Consider the following 23,111-nt stretch of genomic DNA (forward strand, 5'->3'; position numbering starts at 1 on the left):
CACTCTATGTGGAGCTGCCTTTGAAGATGACTTGGAAACTGCAACTGGTCCAAAATACAATAGCCAGGTTACTGGCTGGGATTTCATTTAGAACACACCTCTTTACTCTGGCCTTTGATACCTGAGATACATATTTTAGGATCCACCTATTGACTGTAATCTGTTTTAACTGTTTTTAACAAGGGCCTTATGGTGAATGGTGGATAATACAATAGTAGCAATGATAATAAAGATAATGATAATAACTATTATAATAGGGAATCTAAAAATGGAAATAACCTTTTCCACTTTTGGCCAAAGTGGATACGATTTACAGGCAAAGGAGCCCATCTGGATTTAAGGCTGCCAAACGACAAACAAATGGTTGGCTTTTTGTGGGGGAAATTAAAAGGTTTTACTTTTCTCTGTAATCCATATTAGGGTGATACCTTTATTAGGCCATTTAAAACTCCCAGATTCATACATTTAACATATTGGGAGGAATGGGAGCAATGGACTGGCTCTTCGTCTCTCTTGCCTTAAAATAATTAAGAGGTGGTCAAGAATACTTTTGCTTCTCCTTTTTCCGCCACACCAACTTTCCCAATGCTTGTGTGTATCCTCTCATAGGTCTTACAGATCTCTGATAGGTCTTTCAGCCTGAGGCTGCCTAGCTGCCTGTGGAGTTCTGAAAAGTTCTAGATGTTAAAGCAGAATAATGTAGTTTATTTATAACTAACTAACTAACCTTTATATATATAAAGGTTAAAAAAGCCTCCACTCCTGTGCTTTTGCAAAGAAAACCAAGAGCTCTTCAGCGCCTAGCAAGCAACATTATGGACAGCCTTGTTTATTGCAAAGTCCATGGACCTAGAGAAACCTAGAACTATAAAACGACAGATTGACATGAGGCTTTTTACTTCTGCCTTTAAGTGTCACCTTTACACTTCAACACATTTCATAACAGCATCTTCTTCCAAAGCAGCCCAAGTATTTCATCATCTGTAGTGGTGCCTGTTGTTGCTACTTTGGTTTTGTAGTGGATACAGTGCTTTCTTTATCCTTATCAACGGCCTAGATGCCAAAATCACGTGTTGACTGTCACTTTGATTGAGCAAGAGTTCCAAATAGCCGCCACAGTCCTGGATTTTTCACCACCATGGTGTTTTCTGAAATTAGTGGTTTCTTGGGCCTAGAAGGGCACAGGTTATCAAATGGATCAATATATCTGAAGTATGTATTTTTAGGCCTTTCGTCAAAATTTGATCTGTTTTGACGACACTGGTAGGCAAATACTTAAACATGTTAAATATTACTAATTCTAGCTTGCTTTTTATAGTCTATGGTGGTTTTTATATGTAATCTATTTGTCCTTGCATGTTCATTCTTATATTCAACTTGGTTACCTTTCTTTGTAATATACCTGTTTTCAATATAGGTAAATTTGCATTAATCACATATATTACATAGGGACATGTAAGTTACTTCTTCAAAATGGTGCATTGAAAAATAGCTTTCATGCACATCTATACAAACTCCCCTTCTCCCTGAATCTTCATAATCATCCTCTTCCCCAATGAAGAAACACTGATACTTTGAACAACAAAACACGTTTGTCAAAACTCTTAATTAAAAATATAATTAAGTATCGGATTTGTTTGTTTCCCCAGTGGGCACAAAAAAACCCTTATGTGTAATGTTTGTGTCCAGAATTAGAAGTGGTCCACAGCTGTTGAAACCTGTTGTGTTCTTTGTATTTTACAGCAGGTCTTTGTGATATTAATGAAGGTACAGCTGTACAAGAGGATCGTTGCAAGTCACCCACCTCAGGTAATGAACTGTTCTTGGAAACGCTTTAGAACAAATAGTACTTCAAAACACCTTGTAGCAGGCTTCTCTTCTCTTTTGTTTTCGTGCTCCAGAAGGATTTTTACTATGCCACTGAACTTTACAGTGGTTTTCTCAAATATACACAATTCAGACAAGTATATACAGCTTAATACTTGGTTTGCCTCAAAGCCATTCTTATATATTTGTCATTATTTATTATTTACAGTGTTTAGAATGCATTACTATTGGAAATATTATATTATAAGGGGAATGTGTTTTATGTGTCTTGGGCTATCTGCTTCAAGAAGAGATTATTCACAGTAGAAATGTAAGTCCCAGAAACTTCATACAGTCATCTCCAGCTGCATGAACTATGAGTTAATCAAGGTTAATATTTTCTAAATACTATTTATTTATTTATTTGTTTTATATACCACACTTCATCCAAAGATCTCAGGGCAGTACTACCAATTAAGGTCTCTCACTCTAGTTAAATTCAATTGCAAACCATATATCAATTATTTCTAACTCCTACTCTCATCACGGTCTTTTATTTGTAGAAGCTTTTTTGTTCTTTGCCCAGAGGTAATTTAAGTGGGAAAAGGTCATCCCACTTTTGTCACTTCTGCTGCTGTTATAGTAAAATTAACCAACAGGGTGGAAAGTAGTATAAGAATAGGAAGCCAGGAGTGAGTAGCGATTTCATTAAACTTTCGTATCTTTATTTCAGGATATGCAACTTGGCAAGTTGTTATCTTTTTCTTTAATAGGAGTTGTGACTTTTTCAGTGGATTAGATTTTAATTGGACCTAGCAAAAAACAAAAAACAAAAAAAAACTCCTCTCTCTGCTTCCCTGACTGTTGTTTCAGTGGCAGCAAAACCATCATCATCACAGAATCCAGGGAGCAAGCTGGTGCCTTAGAGCAGTGTTTTTCAACCTTTTTTGGGCAAAGGCACACTTGTTTCATGAAAAAAATCACGAGGCACACCACCATTAGAAAATGTTAAAAAAAATAACTCTGTGCCTATATTGACTATATATAAAGTAATTTTTCAATTTTTCCCACGGCACACCAGGCAACATCTCGCGGCACACTAGTGTGCCGCGGAACAGTGGTTGAAAAACACTGCCTTAGAGTGCCACCACAGGAGTGTGAACAGGGGCTTTTTGTGTACAGTAAGCCCACAACTTACACACATTTAACTTGTGCACATTCAGCTTTATGTGCATGGCAAATTTATTTATTTATTCTTAAAAAGCAGGCAGGGTTCTGGGGGAAATGACTTTGGCAATCCCACCCACCATTAAATTTTGACTAAGACACAATTTTGCCTTTAGGTGTGATCCCTGGATTGAACCATTTTTTAATCATGTGTATTAATTTGTTAAACCCAATCATGAATCTGACTTGGATAGGGAGGAGAGTGCCTCCCATCACTAGAAGAGAATGAATGTAATATTCCCAAGGAATTCAGCAAGTATTCTTATTGAAAGTAGTAGTTCCTGATATAATTTGTACCAGTAATTTTTATTTTCATCTGTACCATGTTGGTATGCATAGAGAAGGGAGGGAATGTTATGTTCTTAGTTAAAACGTAATAAATATATGTATGCAGAAAACTATTTACAAAATTCATTTTTACAGGTAAACAAAGGATATTATTTCCAATTAGTTTTTAAAGTAATGAATAGCAAAACAACCACACTTCAATTTTGTTCTCTTTTGGATTGAAATAGAGAGAATTGGCAAAAGTAGCTGTATTTTCATTTGTTATTACAGAGATAAGTGCACTGGAACACACTTTAGACCTTAATGAAGCTATTTCTTCTGAATTATTAAGGCAATATTGATAATACAAAAATTGATATTTAAAATGTGAACTAAAATCCCTGCTATTATTATCATGTGAATATTTTTGTTATTCTGAACACAAGCAACCTTTCCAGACTGCTTTGTTTCCCGTTTCCCAAATCCCATCAGAAAATATGTATCTTCTATGCTTTCCTTTGGTTGTGTGGTCTCATCTGTACTAGAAAATTGTAGCACCAGCATAAATTAAAGCTGTGTATGATGAAAGTAAAACATGGAAGACGCAAAAGTTATCTGTCTCAAATGTCGATATCCTTATGCAAATTCTAAGGGCATAAAGCAGGAGATATAGGTGAATACTCCCTCTTTTTTGCAGGAAAAAAGCCTGGAATTATAAATCATCCATAATACCCAAAGAGGTGTTTATTTAGGGGTTTATTGTTGCATATGATACGGATTAGGATATATAGTCTTTCTCATTTTGTCATCTGTTGTAAAAAAAATTGTATGCATCCTTTTTTGTTAATATCCATTTCGTATGTTCCTTTCATTCTTATCTTCACTCATTTAGGTTCTGGTTCTCCCAACAATTCTGATGATGATCAAAAAATGAATAATTTTATAGAAAAGGGTATAGTATTTTTATTTTTAAGAGAATTATCATACATTTTCATTAGCTCATATTTTTAGTAAATTGACATTTTGTATTGAAATATTATTTGCAGTGAAGACCAAAAGCAGAAAGTTTTCCAAGATGGTAGCCAATGATATAGGTAGGAACTAGAAAAATTCTCCTTTGCTCCTTACCTGGGACCTTATTCTATGCAGCGCTTAACTCTGCAGCAAAACAAAGCAAGCTGCATTATATTTGTTAAATTAATATTCTCTTAACCATAAGTGGTGTTCCTTTGGGCTGCTTCTCTGCTAATATACTGTGCTCAATTATTAACACAATCCAAGAGACTGGGCTCTTAATTTTCTCTAATTGTATATGCACATCCTTCTACAAAGGTTTTGGTTTCTATTCAGAAATACTGAAAGGGTTCAATCCTGTGAGCATTGTCGTATTAAATGGTTTTAACATAGGTTCTCAAAGTGTTAACGCTAATTCTGAAATGCATGAACAATGGTTTTAGCTTCTTGGGAATAAAGTACATAACATTTTAATTCATGTATTTCAGCAATAAGTGTATTCTCTCTGAATCCTTGTTGCTAACTGATCTTTGATCATTGACAATTAAATTGCAAATTACTTACCAAGTTTGCAGTACATGCATAAGGTGGATTGAACCCTTCTGTTGTAAGAGCATAAGAAATAACCTTATTGCTTGGATATGGTTGTTTTGCTTTTTATTTTAGAGTATATCTGTTAAACCTATCGGTCATCTGTTTGAATGGAAATTAAATTACTTAGCAGACTTCCTCCCATTTATCATTATTTCTATCTAATTGTTTACTTGTAGTGAGATTTTACTAATTATGTGTAACAATATATATTTCACAGTAACCACAGTGGCTTATCTCTCTTCTAAATTTGCATATTTACAGCATGTTGTCTAACTGTTATTTTCTTGATCATGTTTCTTCTTTAATATCTTCAGTTTATCACAACGTTCGGTGTCAAAGGGAATTTTATAGATTTAGTTTTAATGTGTTGAAACAATCAACGTATCTGTTAATCTTCAAGTTGTGGGAGAGTCACTACAAATTAAGTGCTTCTCTTCCATTGTTACTCTTCCTGTGTCAACAGGACTGGCTTCTAGGATACTGTGATGCCCATTCTATGTGCTGCTGTCATTCAAATGTCAAGAGTGAAATGAGGTATCCAGCCACAAAGAAGTCACAGCCATACTGCTCTAGTATGGTTGGGAAATAAAACCAGAAGCTTCTCAAATTAAGGAAGTTTCTACTTGTTGTCTTTTGGGTTGACTTGGTAGCAGAGTAAAAAGGAAATGACGGGTAGATTCGCTCTCACAAAAACAGCCACCCACAAGCAGTTCCATGATTAAAGGAAGCACTTGTATAATGTGTAACTAACCAACTAGCCTGTGTGGCATTGTGCATAAGTGTCAGTAAAAAGAATCCTAGAAGATGCCACAAATTTATTGATGCGTGCTAGATATACTAGTCAAAAGTATGAGGTTCATTTTCAGAGACAAACTCTGGATGGAGATGGATGTTGCTATGCCACTAGTTCTCCAGCTGTATTACTTCATGATATGCATGACACACCTGTATGCAGCACCAGTTACCTCCAGGTAAAAATCTGCTGCTTTGCCATTGTGTGCCGTCAAAAGAGAAAAAGAAATAACAAAGGAGAGAGAGAAACTGAAGGTTTTGCCTAATAACTCTACCAGCACCCAGGGACATATGAGTGGTATTGGTTGGTCTGCTGCATTAAATGGCAGTCAAAGGTTGATTGATATTGGCAAGAAAAGATTACTTCTCTCCTCTCTCCACTTGAGATGCTAGCCTATCTCTTACCAGTCAAGGTATATGTGCATACAATATCCATATGGCACATGTGCCTTACCAAACATCCTATCGCTGTGAGATAGTGGCAAAGCTAAATCCAAGGAAGAGCAACCTGTAGTTCAGACTCTGCTCTAATTGTGGCATGAAGGTTAGAACAATGTGAGCATTTTATCTGCAAAGTGACTAGTGAAAATGTCGGACTTGGTTACAGAAGATTCTACCTTCTGGATGAATGAGGGAACAGAAGACCATTGACCTCTGGAATAAATCCACCATAAGGCTCTGCGTGGATGCAATAGGACAAAGAAAATCTTTGGCAAATTACCACTTTTGAAAGTGGCCTCTGCTATGTCCAGTTGCAGTCAGTAGTAGTATTCTGCTGTTTGCTAAAGCAGCAGAAAGACTTCAAAGAGTGTAATCTTAGTTACTCTGTATACAAAGAGGAGGCATATTATCAAGAGGGCTCCTAGAGGTTAAGTCAGTGGCTCATGACAACTACCGGTATTCATACTTTTTTTCATCAGGTTTATGTTAAGAGAATAGCAGTCTTGCCGGTATGTTGGACAGTCCAGGAAGTTTGCCATGCTCCTTCTACAGGTCTTCAGATTATCCAGGACTTATGCAAGATTTACCCCTAGGCTGGTGATCTGTTCCTCCAGCCCCTGCACCTCCTGGGTAGGCAGTCTATTCCCCACCCCATGAACCTATGGTGCAAGCAGCAGCAGGTGGCTGCCAGCTGGAGGGAGGATGCTGCAGAGCCACCCATTTAAGTGTGAGGACCTTGGGGGGGGGGAACCAATTGTTCTGGACCAGGTGAGCTGCTTCCTGGGCAGGCACAGTATTCTTGCTTTAAAAGTCTAGGCACTGAAAGGAGATGAAGTGTGCCAGGTGACTCTTTGGTGGGCACAATATTTCTGAAATTTGATCTACTTTGACTTTAATGACCTCATCTTTCAGTACCAAGGCTGGGCAGCTCACCCAACATAGAAGGATATCTTTGGAGCAGACCCAAAGGCACACAAAGATTCAGCTGTTTGGCTTCAACAAATGAAAAAGCATACAAAGAACGTTAAAATTATTATTATTTTAAGATGATATACCGGTATCTCAATTTTGTGTTGAACAGAATTCATGCAACATAAAAACAGATAAATAATAAAGTAAGCAGAAAATAAACCCACAGCAATAGAAGAGAGTTGCCAAGGGAAATAACTATTAGTTATCCTAAATATCCTCTGAAACTGTGTGTGTCATGAATATGGGGAACCACAAGCAAGCCCTCCTCCTGAGTAGAAAGTATTTTCTGGTGGTGTCTGGACTGCAGATGACTGTTTTGCTAGAGGAGATGATTAACTATATGAACTGCTTTCCAAATGGTTCCTGTAATTAATCAGGCACCATTAAATGTATAGCTAGTTAATTTTGCCTACTGATTTAAACTGCAGTTAAGTTGGTATGGCATAAATTCTGCAGGCATGGCAAAGGAGTAAAGGAAAAGAGACAATTGGTTTACCCTCTGAGTTGTTGCTTATGTGCTATTCTCACTATCTACATGCTTGGCTGATATGCCCAATAATTATAATTTATGACCTCCTTTCAAGAGGTATGAATTATGCTAATTTGTCCATAACAATTGCTACTTCTACGGCAAAGGTCAGTGTTTTCAGTGAGCAGGATTAGATCACCTGCTTAGGTTCTGTAGTCATGTCTCTTGGTACAATTTTAAATCTGTATTGGTCATAATTCAGTACCAGACTCTTTAGATGTTATGTTTGGCCTTCTCAGGTAGGTTCTTCTGATAGTGGCTGCCTATTTTAAACAATGAGTGGTGACTTTGATTTAAAAGAGATTTTACTTTCTGATTTGCTTTTATCTAGAGTGCTTGAAATCTGTGTATAGTAAGCCACTTTCATTGAAAACACCAATAACATTCCTACTGTAGGCATGTGTACATTGTCCCTATCTGATGAGATCTAGAGCTTTGGGATTTGATGCCTCCTAGATGGGACTTGTCTGGGCCTCATTGAGAGCTGTTTGTTGTGGTGCCTGAATACTTCCTATAGGCTGATGTGGATTGCAATTTTGATGGGAAGGTGCATTAAAATACTCCAGTAATAATGAGTGTCTTTATAGATTCTTCTGATCAAGTCTTCAGAACTCACTGAAATTTGCTTGCATTTTTAATATGGCTTCAAATTTTCTTTGTGTGTGCATGTGTCGTTGTCTGTCTCTCCTATGGCTGTCAAGGTCTCCATTGTGACCTGGGTGAATAAATACATTTTTTACCAAGCAAATGCAAAACTAGCAAAATTTTAAAAATCTGACTTATAAGTGGCCTTTAAAAAATAACTTGTTCAAAATGATATCTAAATGTAATATGTGACCATATTAAAGTCTACACTAAATCTCTCAGAACTGGTTTTTCAACTAGCAAGGTTAAAATAAATACCATACAAACAAAACGTAAAGCATAACAATTTTACATCACATAAAACAAAATAAAGTTTAAAACAGCATCTTACAGCAACCTGTATAAAACAAACTAAAACAAAAAGCAGCAGCAACCCTTTCTCCTTCTCCCCCACCACCCCGCTTTAAGCACATCTAAACAAAATGATCTTAACCTATTGAAAGAAAAGAGAGCCAAGCAAACCTTCCTGAAGTTTGAATTGCATACTTTTAGACACCATCAATGAAAAGACCTCAGGAAGGGCCTCAGGTTCAGAGTGGGGCATTTGAGCAAGTTTGTATGAAAAAGGTAGTCTTAAAGGTTCACCAGTCCTAAAGTATACAGGCTGCTCCAGCTATATTTGGAGTTTTGGGTATCAACTTGTACAGTATGTTCTTTGGCTGTTCCATCACCTTCTCACTTTCCTGTCCAGTTTACTTGCAGCATATTATTACCTTGTTTTATTTATTTAGAACATTTATATCCTGCTTTTCAACAAAAAGTTCTTAAAGTGGTTTGCATATGTCAAGACAGCTTACAAATATGTATGAATTTTGTTGTTTGCATTCTCAGCAGGGTTGGCTTCCACATGTAGATGTTGTATTCTAGAGCACAGAACCAGACTGCTTCAGGTTCTGTTTGTCTCTGCCTTGACAATGGGATAGGGTGGAAGCACATGCCTGCTGTCCCCCCCCCAACTAGAGGAGCAACGGTGCCCTAATTGGGTCAGGGATGCTTCTTCCACATGGCTCTTCCCTCTGTTCAACAGTGCTGTTTGACAGCAGTTAGAATCCTTGCAGGTAGGGGCTTGATGGAGTTGCCCTCTGCCCTCTGTCAATGGTGGTTCTGGCTACCTTGGCCTCATCAGTGGAGAAAAGAGCCCTTCCCCAGGAACATAGTTCATGAACTTATTTTCTATACAAATTTGTCTCCAATATATTCCCAGTAGCCACAGCCACTCTTTTGTGGTATTTAACTGTACAGTGTAATTCTGTGATTTTTTCTAAAATTTATCATTTTTTGTGGTTTAGCAGTTTTCTGTTCTTTTTGTAGTGTTAGTATTCCATTGTTTGGGGGAGGTGGTTGGAAAGATGCTTAAGTAAACTTGGCTCAATTTTTAAATCCATTTAGTGCCAGGGAAATCATACAAAATAATGACTTACAGTGCACTACAATAAAGACATCAGAGATTCTGAGAATTAACTAATGTTCTTAACTATTAACTGTTCATAACGCCAAAGAAGGTACACTGTCATACTCTGGTTGCACACTTGTCACTAAAACCTGTTACAAATATATGTGTAAATGCGCATACCTTCCTTGCTTACAACTGTTGTATATGATTTCTTATTTTGGAAACCAACAGCTTAAATTCTTAGTTTCAAAAACTCTTTAAAATGTGATCATTCTAGCTTTATTATAAAACTATACGTTATTTTTCAGCAAAGATGTCTAGAAAATTAAGCTTACCAACTGAACTGAAACCTGAGTTAGGTAAGTGCTTGTTCAAAGCCTGTATTAATGATGTTTACAATTTTTGAAAAGGCTGTGGAAAAAGAAACACATACAGTGACCTAACTACTAAGTAGGGGGGAGTCCATTTAATATCCATTATTGTATTCCAAAATTTGACAGTATTTAATGCATGTGAGCAAAATGCTTTTCCATTTACTTGGAGCCACTTTTATGTTCTTCTCATTTAAAACCATGGGAAATCCACTGAAATAAAACATACAATTTTCTTCTTAGGTTCTTGTTTTTCAATCACAATGTTTCACATTATTATCAGTTTGGACATTGTATGGAAAACAAGAATAGTTTAAGGAAATCCTATATACCTCTTTTCATAGCCAGTGTGGTGTAGTGGTTAAGAGTGTTGAGTTAGGACTTGAAGATCCAGATTCAGATCTCTATTGAGCCATTCAGCTCACTGGCTTACTTGAGTCATTCGCTTTCTCTCAACCTAACCTATTCCACATGATTGTTGTGTGAATAAAAGAGGCATTGGAGGAATAATGTGTGCTGCCTTGTGCTCTCTAAAGTAAAAGCAAGATATAAATGTAAAAAATAAATTGAATAAATAGGCTGCTGCTTCAGCTACGTAATATTTCTTAAGATCTAATCAATCACCTGAGTCTTAAAACAAGTATTTAATGAACTGCTATGTGCATCACAATGGTGTGTTGCTGCAACTGTATACACAGTTTGAGAAACTTAGACAAGAATACAAACGGCTCCCTTCGAAACTACCATTACTTTTAAATATAGTTTGCTATTCTGAAGTAGTGGGATACAATTCTAAAAAATATTTAAAATACCCTTAGCAAATGGAACTTCATAGTTCTTCAGATCACGGCCTCAGTAGTGAGGCCTTAGGTTTTAAGATCCATGGGGATATAATTGTGTGTTGGTCTTTATTTTATTGATTGGACCATTAGCATATAAAACTAAATTCATGAATACATATTATTAGTACAGTAGGCGTAAGCTCATGTTTAAATCTGAATGCCTTTATGAAATCATGCTGTTTTCTTGAACCAGGTCTCAGCAAATTTACGTGTCCATTAAAGCCCTTGCTGTTTTACTAAGGAAATAGTACTGTAGAGTTTTCTATTAAAAGAAAGGTACAAACTAAAATTCAAAGAGGCAGAAATCAATGTCAGGCACATCCTCTACTTTCAGTGAATTAAAAGGTTTTTGGTTTATCTTATGTGTTACAGATGTGCATGTTAATCTTGACATTTCAGTATTTCTTCACACTTTTCTGATCCTTCTGCTTTTTGCAGTTCTTCTTTACAAACATGCTTACTAAATGCAGCAAATCATTATATAAGATCATGTTTAAAAGTCTGGTATTCGCATTAAAATGAGATTTTAACATACTGTACTTTTGAAAGGAACAGTATGACCAGTATGGCAATTTAATAGGTCAGAAATCATTTTCATACTTTCAATGGATCTAAGATCTGAACAATATATTTACATGCACTGAACTGTGTCAGAAAATCTCAGTGTGTTCTTCCTCTCTCCTTCAAGATGCCCGCACTGCTCAAATATTGGCAAAGGATAGGAGGAACAATGCTATGTTCTTGCTCCTTTAGCATAGAGAGTTGAGTGCATTCAACGTGGTGGCTTAACTTTTCAAGGCACATTTCAGCTCCTCTTGGGACACACAATTTGGAAATCCCACTGTTTTACAAACTTGAGAAGTATCAAGTTTTTGTATAAAACTTTCTGCCATAAAAATAAAACCACAATTTCGAAAGTACAACTACACTTTAAAACTAAGCAATAAGATTAAGCAATATAACAAAATAATAGAAGCATCATCATCATCATCAACAACAAAAGCTCTGCTGGAAACAAAGAGCTCCTGATAAACTTGCTAACATCAAAAGAGATGGGCATGAACTGACCTTCTTATGAAGTGGCCTTCACAGTTAATGCTACTACCATAGAAAGGTCCTGCCCTGTACCTTTATCAAATACCGTCATCGTGTTGCTAACCGTATACTACAGATACACTAAAGCAAGCACCCATAATTAATCTTACGTACACAACTGTATCATACTCTTCCACCATCCCCTTCCCTATCTCTCCACATTAAATACACACATTCAGTAGATTCTGTGGCTGGGTGGTCTATGAGAGTATATATTTTAAGTGTCTGGGCTTTAGTTTTTGTCTCAGAAATCTGACCTGACATTATATTGGTGTTTTCAAAAAAAAAAAAGTACATTTATGGGTTCATCTTAATTTACATAAGCAAATAGATCCTCTGTCCTAAAGCTGCAATAACTAGCTTTAAAAAAAATACAGTGAGAACTATTAATCTGAACTAAAAAAGAAATCAATAGCTCTCTGTGTGTAAGTGTGTGTGTTTGTGTGTGTTTGTAAAAGAACTTAAAATATGTTTACGTCATTTTCCTCCATAGGGCATAGCATCTAATAAAACTAGTCAGAAAGAAAATGACCAAGGTGGTCTGAGAAATGGTGCATCATGCAACGTTATTATATCTTTTTTTAAAAAAAATTACTTGCTCACAGCTGTGTTGTCTTATTTAAAAGATAAATGTGATTATGATAAGGTATGGTATATTCTGCAAGCCACTTTCCATGTACAGATACATAGATTCACTTCTTTGTCGATACTTGTAGACCGGGTTGGTGCTCTTGTGAGCATATATGTGTATGTTCAAACACATTTCTTTCACACTTGTTACCTATTAAGTTTAAAAATCTTAAGTGTTCACCTGAAACATGCAATGTGTGAAATGGACTTAACTGTAGGGAATTGAGTTTTTATAGACGCCTTATATCTAAACTGTTTGTAACTATCCTTTAAAGTAAAGATGGACTATTTTCCATTGTGTTTAAAATAATATTAAATATTTCAGATGTTAGAGACAACTCCTTCAGCAGATCCAGGAGTTCTAGTGTCACCAGCATTGACAAGGAATCTCGAGAAGCAATTTCAGCTCTTCATTTCTGTGAGACTTTCACACGAAAAGCTGATACAGCACCTTCACCCTGCTTGTGGGTTGGCACTACGTTGGGTACAGTTCTAGTCATTGCATTGAATTTACCCCCAGGAGGAGAGCAAAGACTACTTCAGCCAGTAATTGTATCTCCCAGTGGTATGTATTTCACAAGAGTTTACAATGTGCAAAATACTATGTGCTTTTATTTCTTAATGTGGTGTTGTGTTGGGATTATGACAATCATCGGCACAAAAGCAAGAAGGCTGTTTGTTCGCTTCTTCTGGCGTATTTTGCCAGAAAAGTGAACTTGCTTGTGAGAATTGTGATTGTTGGCTTCTCTTATAGTGCTTTCATATGGGTTCTTCAGTATGATCCTTCATTAAAAGAACAAGTTATGTGCTTACATGTATTTCTTGAAGACTTCATTTCAGAAAGGACCCTTGTTTAGGAGTGGCCCCTAAGCACATTCTACATGTCATGGTATTATGGGGGCAATAGTTTAAGAATGCTTTATAAATTAGGAATATATTTCAGTGTATTGGGCTGAACATTTTTTATTAGTCAAAAATTGTACAGATATTTTAGCAAAGTTCTCTATTTCTGTATCTTAGGAACCATACTAAGGCTTAAAGGGGCAATACTGAGAATGGCTTTTCTGGACACTACAGGCTCATTAGTTCCACCAGCATATGAACCCTGGAGAGAACCCAATGTTCCTGAAGACAAGGACGAAAAGGATAAGGTGAAGAAACGCCGGCCTGTCTCAGTGTCTCCATCCTCCTCTCAGGAAATCAGTGAAAACCAATATGCAGTGATATGTTCTGAAAAGCAAGCAAAAGTTATTTCACTGCCTTCACAGAACTGTACTTATAAGCAAAATATTACAGAGACTTCATTTGTCCTTCGTGGAGATATAGTGGCACTGAGTAACAGTATCTGCCTTGCTTGTTTCTGTGCCAATGGACATATAATGACTTTTAGGTAAGACATTAAATACTAAAAGGAAGCAATATAATTAGTATAGATGTGTTCGCTGAAAATACATAAAATGTACAAAGACTTTAAGAAAACAAATGTTATACAGGTGAATAAGACTGCAACTACACAGGGAAAATGAAGGATTTGATGGGTAAATATTGTTGCAGCTTTAATATATTCACAGTATTATACTTATTCTATTAATACTTAATAAATAATAAATAATAAATAATACTTATTCTATTAATAATAATAATAATTTATTTTAAAATCCGTCAAACAGATGCTGCATATTTTATCAGCAACAGAGCCTAAAACAAATGAATCTTCAGTTCACACTGAAGCTGTACAAGTGATGGGGAGAACATGCAGTCATAACATGCATACTTCATATGTAATCTGTATGTAGGACTGCTGATAAACTAGCCACTTGTTTCCTATTTATGTGATTTAATGCAGTTTTTGATTGACTTTGAAGCAAAAGATAACTTTTGCCATCCCTTTGCTACATGCATTTTTCTTCTTTTGGCTCGACTAGTTAATATTAAGAATGCAATTCACAGCTATTTAAAATCATTTTGTTTGGAATTATGACTTAATAGGGCTCTGCTTAAATATAATTAAAATCGTGGCTTGTGTTAACCATAGTTTAGAATCCAAACAATACTCTGCTGTTCCAAAAATGCCATTACTGCTTGTTATTCTCTTGATGATCTGGTGCAGTGCCTCAGCTGCAAATTGTGGTTTGTCAGTTGAATCATTCTACCAAGCCATCGTAAGCAAAAAGGCTGCTCAGTGGAATGCTCACACAACTGATCTTTCCACTCCTCTGCAGCCCCCTGCACCCCTGAAAGGCTGCTCCAGGCAGTAAAGGTGGAATCTCAACTGCATGGTGTGTCATGGAAGGCTGCAGTGGGAATGCTACCCCAAATCAGGCAGAAGAATCTTGCTGCAACAGATTGAATGCTAGCTGTAGAGCTCCCCTAATGTACGTTCCCTCAGCCTGATTTTGGGTGATTCCCCATTCTGTGACAGCCTCCTATGATTCGGCCCATACTGTTCTGGAGTGACTCCTGGAAAGGAGGGGAGGAGAAAGATCAATTCTACAAGTGGCCTTGGGCTTGCAGAACCTTTGGAACTGACCCCATGTTTTGTTACCTATTTCAAACAGTAGTTTATTCTTATTTGCCAGCCAGATGTAAACTAGTTTGTCAATTTAAACATCGTGTTAACCTTGGTTAAACTTTTTTGACCGCGATTTAGTATGATATCTGAAGAAAACCAATATCAGACAAGCTTGCTGTGAACGAAAGATTGTTGTTTCATTCGTCAGCTGAGAGGACTGGGAGAAAGGAACCAGTTGTCTGCATCATGCAAGGGAACTGTGCCCACATATGCTGAGCATATCTTTGGGTGACAGCTGCTATTGCCATTAAAAGTAGAGGCTAAATTGTACAGATCCGTCTCTCAAAAGTGTCTGCTTTCCAGCTAGACATGACTAAATTTGAATTTAAAACACACAGAGAGTGTGAACAGAGGAGAAGTTCAATCTAATAGTAGGAGGGAAATATTTCATATGGAGTTGGATTTCTATGTCATCATCTTCCCTCTATGGATTTGTGGGGCATGTACCATTAGTTGCAAGAGTTTGGCTTCTTTGCAATAGTATTTTTGAATTACTTAAACTTACTTACTTGCGTTAACTAACTAACCTGGGATCAGAAGCTTTGAGTGGACTGTCCTGGAACAGAGATACAGGCAGGTTGCCTCTAGGGAGGAGGAGGATTGCCCAATGGAGGAATTTGGCACAAAAAAGCAGGACTGTCAGGAGCCACGCTGTGTCTCTGGAACTACAAAATTGGTTCCATGCCTTCATCTCGAACACCAATTCTCAGCCAGAGGAGCAAGTGCAGTGGTTGCAAACCTCAAACACACCAAGATGGCAGTGGAAGGTACAGTATACAGAATGATTCCTGTCACTCCCCAGAAAAGGAAGAGTTTTGTAGTTGTGGCAGGTGACTCTATGGAAGAGGACAGAAGAAGCAGTGTGAAGAAGACTCTCTATACTCTACATGCACAGAATATGGGAAACAAGCAATTAGAACTTGAGCACTTAATGCAGGATGGCAAATATGACCTAATAGGCATTACTGAAACCTGGTGTGATGAAACTCATGACTGGAATATAGAAATTTAGGAGTACAACCTGCTCCAAATGAATAGATCAAACAGGAAGGGAAGAGGAGTAGTAGTATATGTTAAGAAAATGTACACTTATGAAGAGATCCATGACTTGGAACATAGAAGGCAGATTGAGAGAATATGGGTAAAAATTGTAGAAGTGACCTTACTAAACATTCAAAAAGGAAAGGTATAGTAGTCATGGGAGACTACCCTGATATCTGTTGGAGCTCAAACTCTGCCAAGAATGTAATTCCTCAACTGCCTCGCTATTTCATTTCCAATAAGGTAGAAGAAGCAACAAGGGGGTCATCTCTCTTGGACCTGGTCTTCACCAACATAGAGGAACTGATGAAAGTATAGGGAACCTTGGGAGGAATTAATCATGTCCTTTTGGGTTATATGATACCTAGCTACAGGAAAGCTGAGTGTAGTGGGACATGCGCTCTGGACTTTAAGAAGGCTGAGGAACTACTATGTGAAGTTCCATGGTCAGAAATACTCTTAAGAGAAGGGTGTCCAAGATGGATGGGGGTTTATTAAATGTGAAATATTGAAGGCACAGACAGTTCCAACAAGAAAGAAAAGTGAGAGGCACCTAAATAAACTACTGTGGCTTCATAATGAACTTACAGATTACCTGAGATGTAAGAAAGGAATATATAATAAATGGAAGAAAGGAGAAATCACTAAGGAAGAGTATACGTGAGTAACCAACAGTTGCAGGGAGGTCAGGCAGGCCAAAGCTCAGAATGAGCTCAAGCTTGCAAGATAAATTAACAACAGTAAAAAAAAGGTTTTCTTTGGCTATGTTCAAAACAAGAGAAAGAACAAGCAAAATCCTCTGATTGGAGAAGACAGAGAAATGCTGTTGGGTGACAGAGAAGTGTTCAGTGCCTGCTTTGTCTCTGCACCCAAAAGAAAAGCAGTGCACAACCTGATGATGACAGAATAAATGATGCAAAGAAGGAGCTGCAGCCAAAGATAGGGAAAGAGGTGGTAAGGGAACACCTAGCTACTTTAAATGAATTCAGATTTCCAGGGCCTGATGCACTCAAGGCTACTAAAGGAGATTTCGGGTGTAAACTCCGAGCCTCTGCCTATAATCTTTGACAATTCTTGGACAACAAGTGAGGTCCCAAAGACTAGAGGTGGGCAGATGTCCCCAATAAGTCAGCTTGACATCAATACCGAGAAAGGTCCTAGAACAGCTAATTAAACAGTCAGTTTGTGAACATTTATAAAAGGACACTGTGATTACTAAGACCCACCATGGGTTACTCAAAAACAAGTCATGTCTGATGAATCTAATTTCTTTCTTTTTGATATAGTTACAAGCTTTGTGGATCAGGAGAATGCTGTGGATGTAGTGTATCTTGATTTCAGTAAGGCTTTTGACAAAGTCCCTGTGATATTCTTGCTGAGAAACTGGTAAAATGTAGACTGGACTAGGTGACTGTTAGGTGGATTTGTAACTGGTTCACTGACCAAACCCAAAGAGTTCTCACTAACGGTTTCTCATCATCCTAGAAAAAAGGGACATGTGGAGTGCTGCAGGGTTCTGTTCTGTTGTTGTTCAACATCTTTATAATGACTTGGATGAAGGTATTGAGGGGACAGACTCCCATGAGAGGTGGTGGACTCTCCTTCCTTCGGAGGGTTTTAAGCAGAGGTTGGATGGTCATGTGTAATGTATGAACTAGTTGAGATTCTTGCACTGCAGGGAGTTGGACTAGATGACCCTCAGGCTCCCTTTCAACTTTACATTTCTATGATTCTATATTTTCCTAAACAATCTGCATTGGCATATGCCATACATCTATAGAGTTTGTTTATAGGATTCTGCAAGTAGGTAAAGACCAGGGGTCAGCAAACTTTTTCAGCCGTGGGCCGGTCCACCGTCCCTCAAACCATGTGAGGGGCCGGACTATATTTTGAAAAAAAGAAATGAACGAATTCCTATGCCCCACAAATAACCCAGAAATGCATTTTAAATGAAAGGACACATTCTACTCATGTAAAAACATGCTGATTCCCAGACCATCCGTGGGCCAGATTTAGAAGCCGATTGGGCCGCATCCGGCCCCCAGGCCTTAGTTTGGGGACCCCTGGTCAAGACTGTTAGTTTGTTAAAACAATATCATTTTGTTCAAATAAAGAACTATACAGGAATTCTAGAATGTGCTGCCAGAAAAGATTCACTACTGGTAACTTGCAACTTATGCACATTTAACTTGTGTCCATCTGCTTTACATACTTGGCAAAAAAAAATTACAAAGGGATGGGCATCCTAAGGGGATGGCATTCCCATCCGCCACTAAACCCTATATGTTTTGGCTATACACGATTTTGGCATTATGCACTATCCCTGTAATGTAACCCCAGCATAAGTTGAATGTCATCTGTATTGTGTTTTAATATTCTGATACAACTTGTACCAAGATTATAAATTTGTTAAGCTGCTTTTAGACCAGCTTATACATCCAAAATATCAAAATTATTCAAACATAAATGGTACTCATGAATATCTTAGATCATATTTATTTGACAAATGTCCAGCCACCTATGAAGTTGTCCTTAGTTTCTGCCAATCTTTTGTCCTCAGCGGTCCTATTCAAAGAAGAGTTGGTGTTTGTGACCTATAAAATAGGTTCAAGCTCATACCCTGAAGATCACAAACTCCTCTGTTTCATGGTCATGAAGAATGACTAACACAGTGTGCTTCACAATACCCTTTGTGTATTATATCTGAAAAAGTGCAGTGAAGTTTAACAATTCAGTAGACATAATTTTGCCAGCTATATTTTTTCAGTATTGTAGTTTACCTTTTGAAGTGTTTGTTTGTTTGTTTGTTTGTTTGTTTCCAGGCAGGATTTAGCAGTGGTTCTAGTCATTATCTATAAGAAGAGACTCTGCTCTTTTTTCTGTGATACATCTTTTAAAAGCATCTGCTAAGTTTAGTGGGATCTGTGGTTGGTGTTCCAACCTTGGAGTTACTGAAGGAAATGTGTCCTAAATTAGAAGCACTACTTGGATTTTTTTGTACAGTCCAGTATCTAAGAAACTTTACAGCTAGTTCTGTGTGCCCATTGGGGCTTTGCAGTTGCATTAATCAAAAAACATCCCCCATGCTACATAGCTCTTTTGAAACTGAGGAGGCTCCAAAGTAACTTAATGAGACCATGGTGTGAAGGTGGAGGACTACTGTTCAAAAGAAAGTGGGGAATGTATCTAATGATTATGTGGCTGGGAGGCAGCTCATGATGCAGCCAAATTCTGTCTTTCCCTCCACCCTATTCTCCCCCAAAGCCCCTTGAACACTGGATGCGGTGCTGTACATGGCTGCAGTATGAGAGGGAAATACCGGTAGCATAAGATCAGGAGCGGCAATTCCCTCTTCACACTGTAGCCCTATACAACAGTCCTGCATTGTTCAGGCATTCCCCAAACCTCTAGAGAGGGTTTTCAGGAGGCTACACTGGGGATGGCAGGAGAGAGTTTGGTTGCATGAACTGTCTTCCGGTCACACACTGCTTTCCCCTAGATGCAACTCAAAGTCATAGGAGCCAACTGCTAGGGGCCAAGGTCCTTTTGGTCCCTCAATAAAATATTTGAGGCCAGACCCCAACAAAGTTAATGGGCATTGCCATTGAAATGGTGTGTGTATATTGCATCATGTTATTGATTATGTGGGGCGGGGCTTACTCCCCCCCCCCCCATATTTTATTTAAGTTGTTGCCCCTGCCCAAAGTAAATATGTTGTTGTTCAGTCGTGTCCGACTCTTCGTGACCCCATGGACCAGCGCACACCAGGGATGCCTATCTTTCAGTGCTTCCCGCAGTTTGGCCAAACTCATGCCAGTCGCTTCGAGAACACTGTCCAACCATCTCATCCTCTGTCGTCCCCTTCTCCTTGTGCCCTCCATCTTTCCCAACATCAGGGTCTTTTCTAGGGAGTCTTCTCTTCTCATGAGGTGGCCAAAGTACTGGAGCCTCAACTTCAGGATCTGTCCTTCCACTGAGCACTCTGGGCTGATTTCTTTAAGAATGGATAGGTTTGATCTTCTCGCAGTCCATGGGACTTTCAAGAGTCTCCTCCAGCACCATAATTCAAAAGCATCAATTCTTCGCCGATCAGTCTTCTTTATGGTCCAGCTATATATAGCAACTCTTTACATCCCACAGAGCTTTAAGTGTACATTTAATAGTTAGATTCTTTGTTTGAATGTTTCTGTTGTGTGTAAGATATAATATCAACATTTTTTTCACAATGTTTCTTCATGCCCTACTTAAAAACACAGAATAAAATCCCAGAGAATCAAACTGGCTACCATTTTTGGAGACCTACAGTGCACCAATTAGACTATATATATATCCTTATGAAAAATAGTTCACATACGTTAATATTTTTACTCTTTCAGTTGTGGAGGACTTAGGGTAGGAGAGCTAGGAATCTGCATAAGCCTACATAGCTTTGAAAAATGTAAGCTTTTAGGGGGTTTTTAAGGCATTTTATGCACTGTATCAAGCTTTAGAAAAGTAGATAAAGTGCTCATATCCCACTTGACATTTTTTTCCTTTCTGTTTTCTTAAGTTTGCCAAGTTTAAGGCCGTTGTTGGATGTATATTACTTACCGCTTACCAACATGCGGATAGCCAGAACATTTTGCTTCACCAACAATGGGCAAGCTTTGTACCTTGTCTCACCTACAGAAATCCAGAGAATCACCTATAGTCAAGAAACATGTGAAAATCTGCAGGTAAAGTATAAAAGATTATTGTGTAATTATTTTTTAATGTAAAAACATTATTTGAAGAATAGACTACTTTTGTCCTTTAATTTATAGTTGTTTATTTTGGAAGGAGAGATTAAACAAGTCCAGATGGGTTTCTCCAGCATGGAAAAGATACCTTGGGACAGGGAATTAGAATTGAATCAGATGTTTTTTTTAAAAAAAACAACTCTGTGTTATCTCACAACCCATATGCATTTAGTTGGGCTGTAGAAGTTGCACATGATCAAATGCATATTGAAGTGATGTCTTCAGTATAGGTATCAAGTGCCCTCAAATGGTAGCAGGCAAAATCAGAGCTCCAAGGCCATTTTCAGGACCCCACCCTTGTTTGCAGAACAGTTTCACTTTGCATCTTGACTCCGTCTTCTCTGTTTCGACCAGGCTTGTAGCTTTCTTACTTGTTCCTTGTCTCTGTCAGTAGCTTTAGTAGTTAGTTTGTATGTATGTGTTCTGTTAAAGAGGGGGGGATTCACTCTACGGTTTGAATTTTCCCATGCTTTTTCTAACTGTGCTAGAAACAGCATGGGAGGTGACCATGGAGACTAAAAGGGAGCCCCACTGGATCTGTCTCACTTCCGCAAATGGAAGGAGGAACAGCAGGTCAGGATGCAACCCACTTTTAGTCAGTGCAGAAAATTGTTTAATGTTGAAGAAAGTGAGGCAAGTGCAGAGTTTAATAGCAACTCCAATTTCCATCTGAATTAAAGGTGATGTAAAGCTATCATTGCGACTTACCAACTTTTCAGTTAATAGATCTAATGCATGCTAAATTGTTTGAAGCAAAATGATAAAATCTACAGGGGGAACTGTATGGGCACTTTGAATTCTGAAGTCAAGTGAGAGAGAATACAATGAGAGTGCATTAATAGTAATTTTGTCCTTTTTATGAAATCCAAATAAAATTTCAGATATGACTGAAAATGATTTTTCTTTGAAGGAAATGTTGGGTGAACTCTTCACACCAGTAGAAACACCAGAAGCACCAAACAAGGGGTTCTTCAAAGGCCTATTTGGAGGTGGTGCACAATCACTTGACAGAGAGGAACTCTGTAAGTTCATTACATTTTTTAAAATAAAAGAATAGAAAATTAGTAGAATATATTTATTGAATGCAATCCTAAATTGTAAAATGAAAAACAAAAATATTAACTAGAAACTAAGATTAGTGCAATCTATTTCCTCGTATTAACTACTTATATATCATTGCACATAACTTCCCATTAATATGCCCATTATCTGAGTACTATCAGTTTTCTGAACTAGCGTAGAATACTAAAGATAAAACTTTTTCCAGTCTTATGCAGAATTACTTATTAATTTATACTCAATGGTATATATTGTAGCCACAATACACAAAGCAGATTACAATATTAAAATGGCAGATAAAATGAATAATGGGTTGGATACTGACTTGCGATTACTGGAGTTTTGTTGGCACAGTAGAAAGATTACTCCTGATGGTTAAAATAAATCTAGGCTAGACTAAAATCAGTAAAAACCAACAAAAAATAAAATAATATAGTGTAAAAAAATCAGCTAAGTAGAAAAGTTACATAGTTATAAAATTACAAAATGCACAAATAGCTGGTCCCTTAGTCCTGGTCTAATATCTAATCCACAAATACTTGGCAAGAACAAAAAGGCTGATGTCATCACTGAAACAGCAGCTCAAGATGAAAAGGCATCATGTTGGCTGGAGCTGTTAGGAGCTGCAGTTCTACAACATCTGGAGGCCCACAAGTTTCCCATCCTTGGTGCAAGAGAACTATCCTATCTTTTGAGTTAATTTTTAATGTAGCATCACACGATGCAATGCTGAGAGACCCACCCACTTTATAGGCCATCAGGGAACAGCAGACGTTGTATCTGAAAAGAATATTTTATAATTTATCAATCTTTAATGGAACAGATTTTTTAAAAAAACAACTTAATACATCAACATAAAGAGATGTAAAATGACAAATGCAGTGAATCACATAGCAAAATGATGCAATGACATCGCTACACATCAATTTCTGGCATTGTGTTCATGAAACCAATGGCAAGCTAAGCTGGCACTCACCTACCCAGTTATTTATAGCCTAATTTCCATACAGATTCTCAGTACCTTCCTAATTCATTGCAAACCA

General features: G+C 37.6%; 1 protein-coding gene across 6 annotated transcripts in view; it reads left to right on the forward strand.

The window, feature by feature from the left end:
- STXBP5 (syntaxin binding protein 5) overlaps nt 1-23,111 on the forward strand; it is a 106,116-nt gene that overhangs the window by 77,503 nt on the left and 5,502 nt on the right. For 2 of the 6 annotated variants that reach the window (XM_033143949.1, XM_033143954.1), the window contains 8 exons: nt 1,744-1,809; nt 4,193-4,252; nt 4,347-4,394; nt 9,989-10,039; nt 12,944-13,183; nt 13,639-14,008; nt 20,781-20,946; nt 21,920-22,031. In XM_033143949.1, the coding sequence (XP_032999840.1) occupies nt 1,744-1,809; nt 4,193-4,252; nt 4,347-4,394; nt 9,989-10,039; nt 12,944-13,183; nt 13,639-14,008; nt 20,781-20,946; nt 21,920-22,031 (1,113 nt within the window). The remainder of the gene's footprint in view (nt 1-1,743; nt 1,810-4,192; nt 4,253-4,346; nt 4,395-9,988; nt 10,040-12,943; nt 13,184-13,638; nt 14,009-20,780; nt 20,947-21,919; nt 22,032-23,111) is intronic. The other 4 variants (XM_033143955.1, XM_033143950.1, XM_033143952.1 and 1 more) reach the window with 4 other exon arrangements.

Source organism: Lacerta agilis, chromosome 3 (genome assembly GCF_009819535.1).
Source record: "Lacerta agilis isolate rLacAgi1 chromosome 3, rLacAgi1.pri, whole genome shotgun sequence".
NCBI classification, from domain to species: Eukaryota; Metazoa; Chordata; class Lepidosauria; order Squamata; family Lacertidae; genus Lacerta; species Lacerta agilis.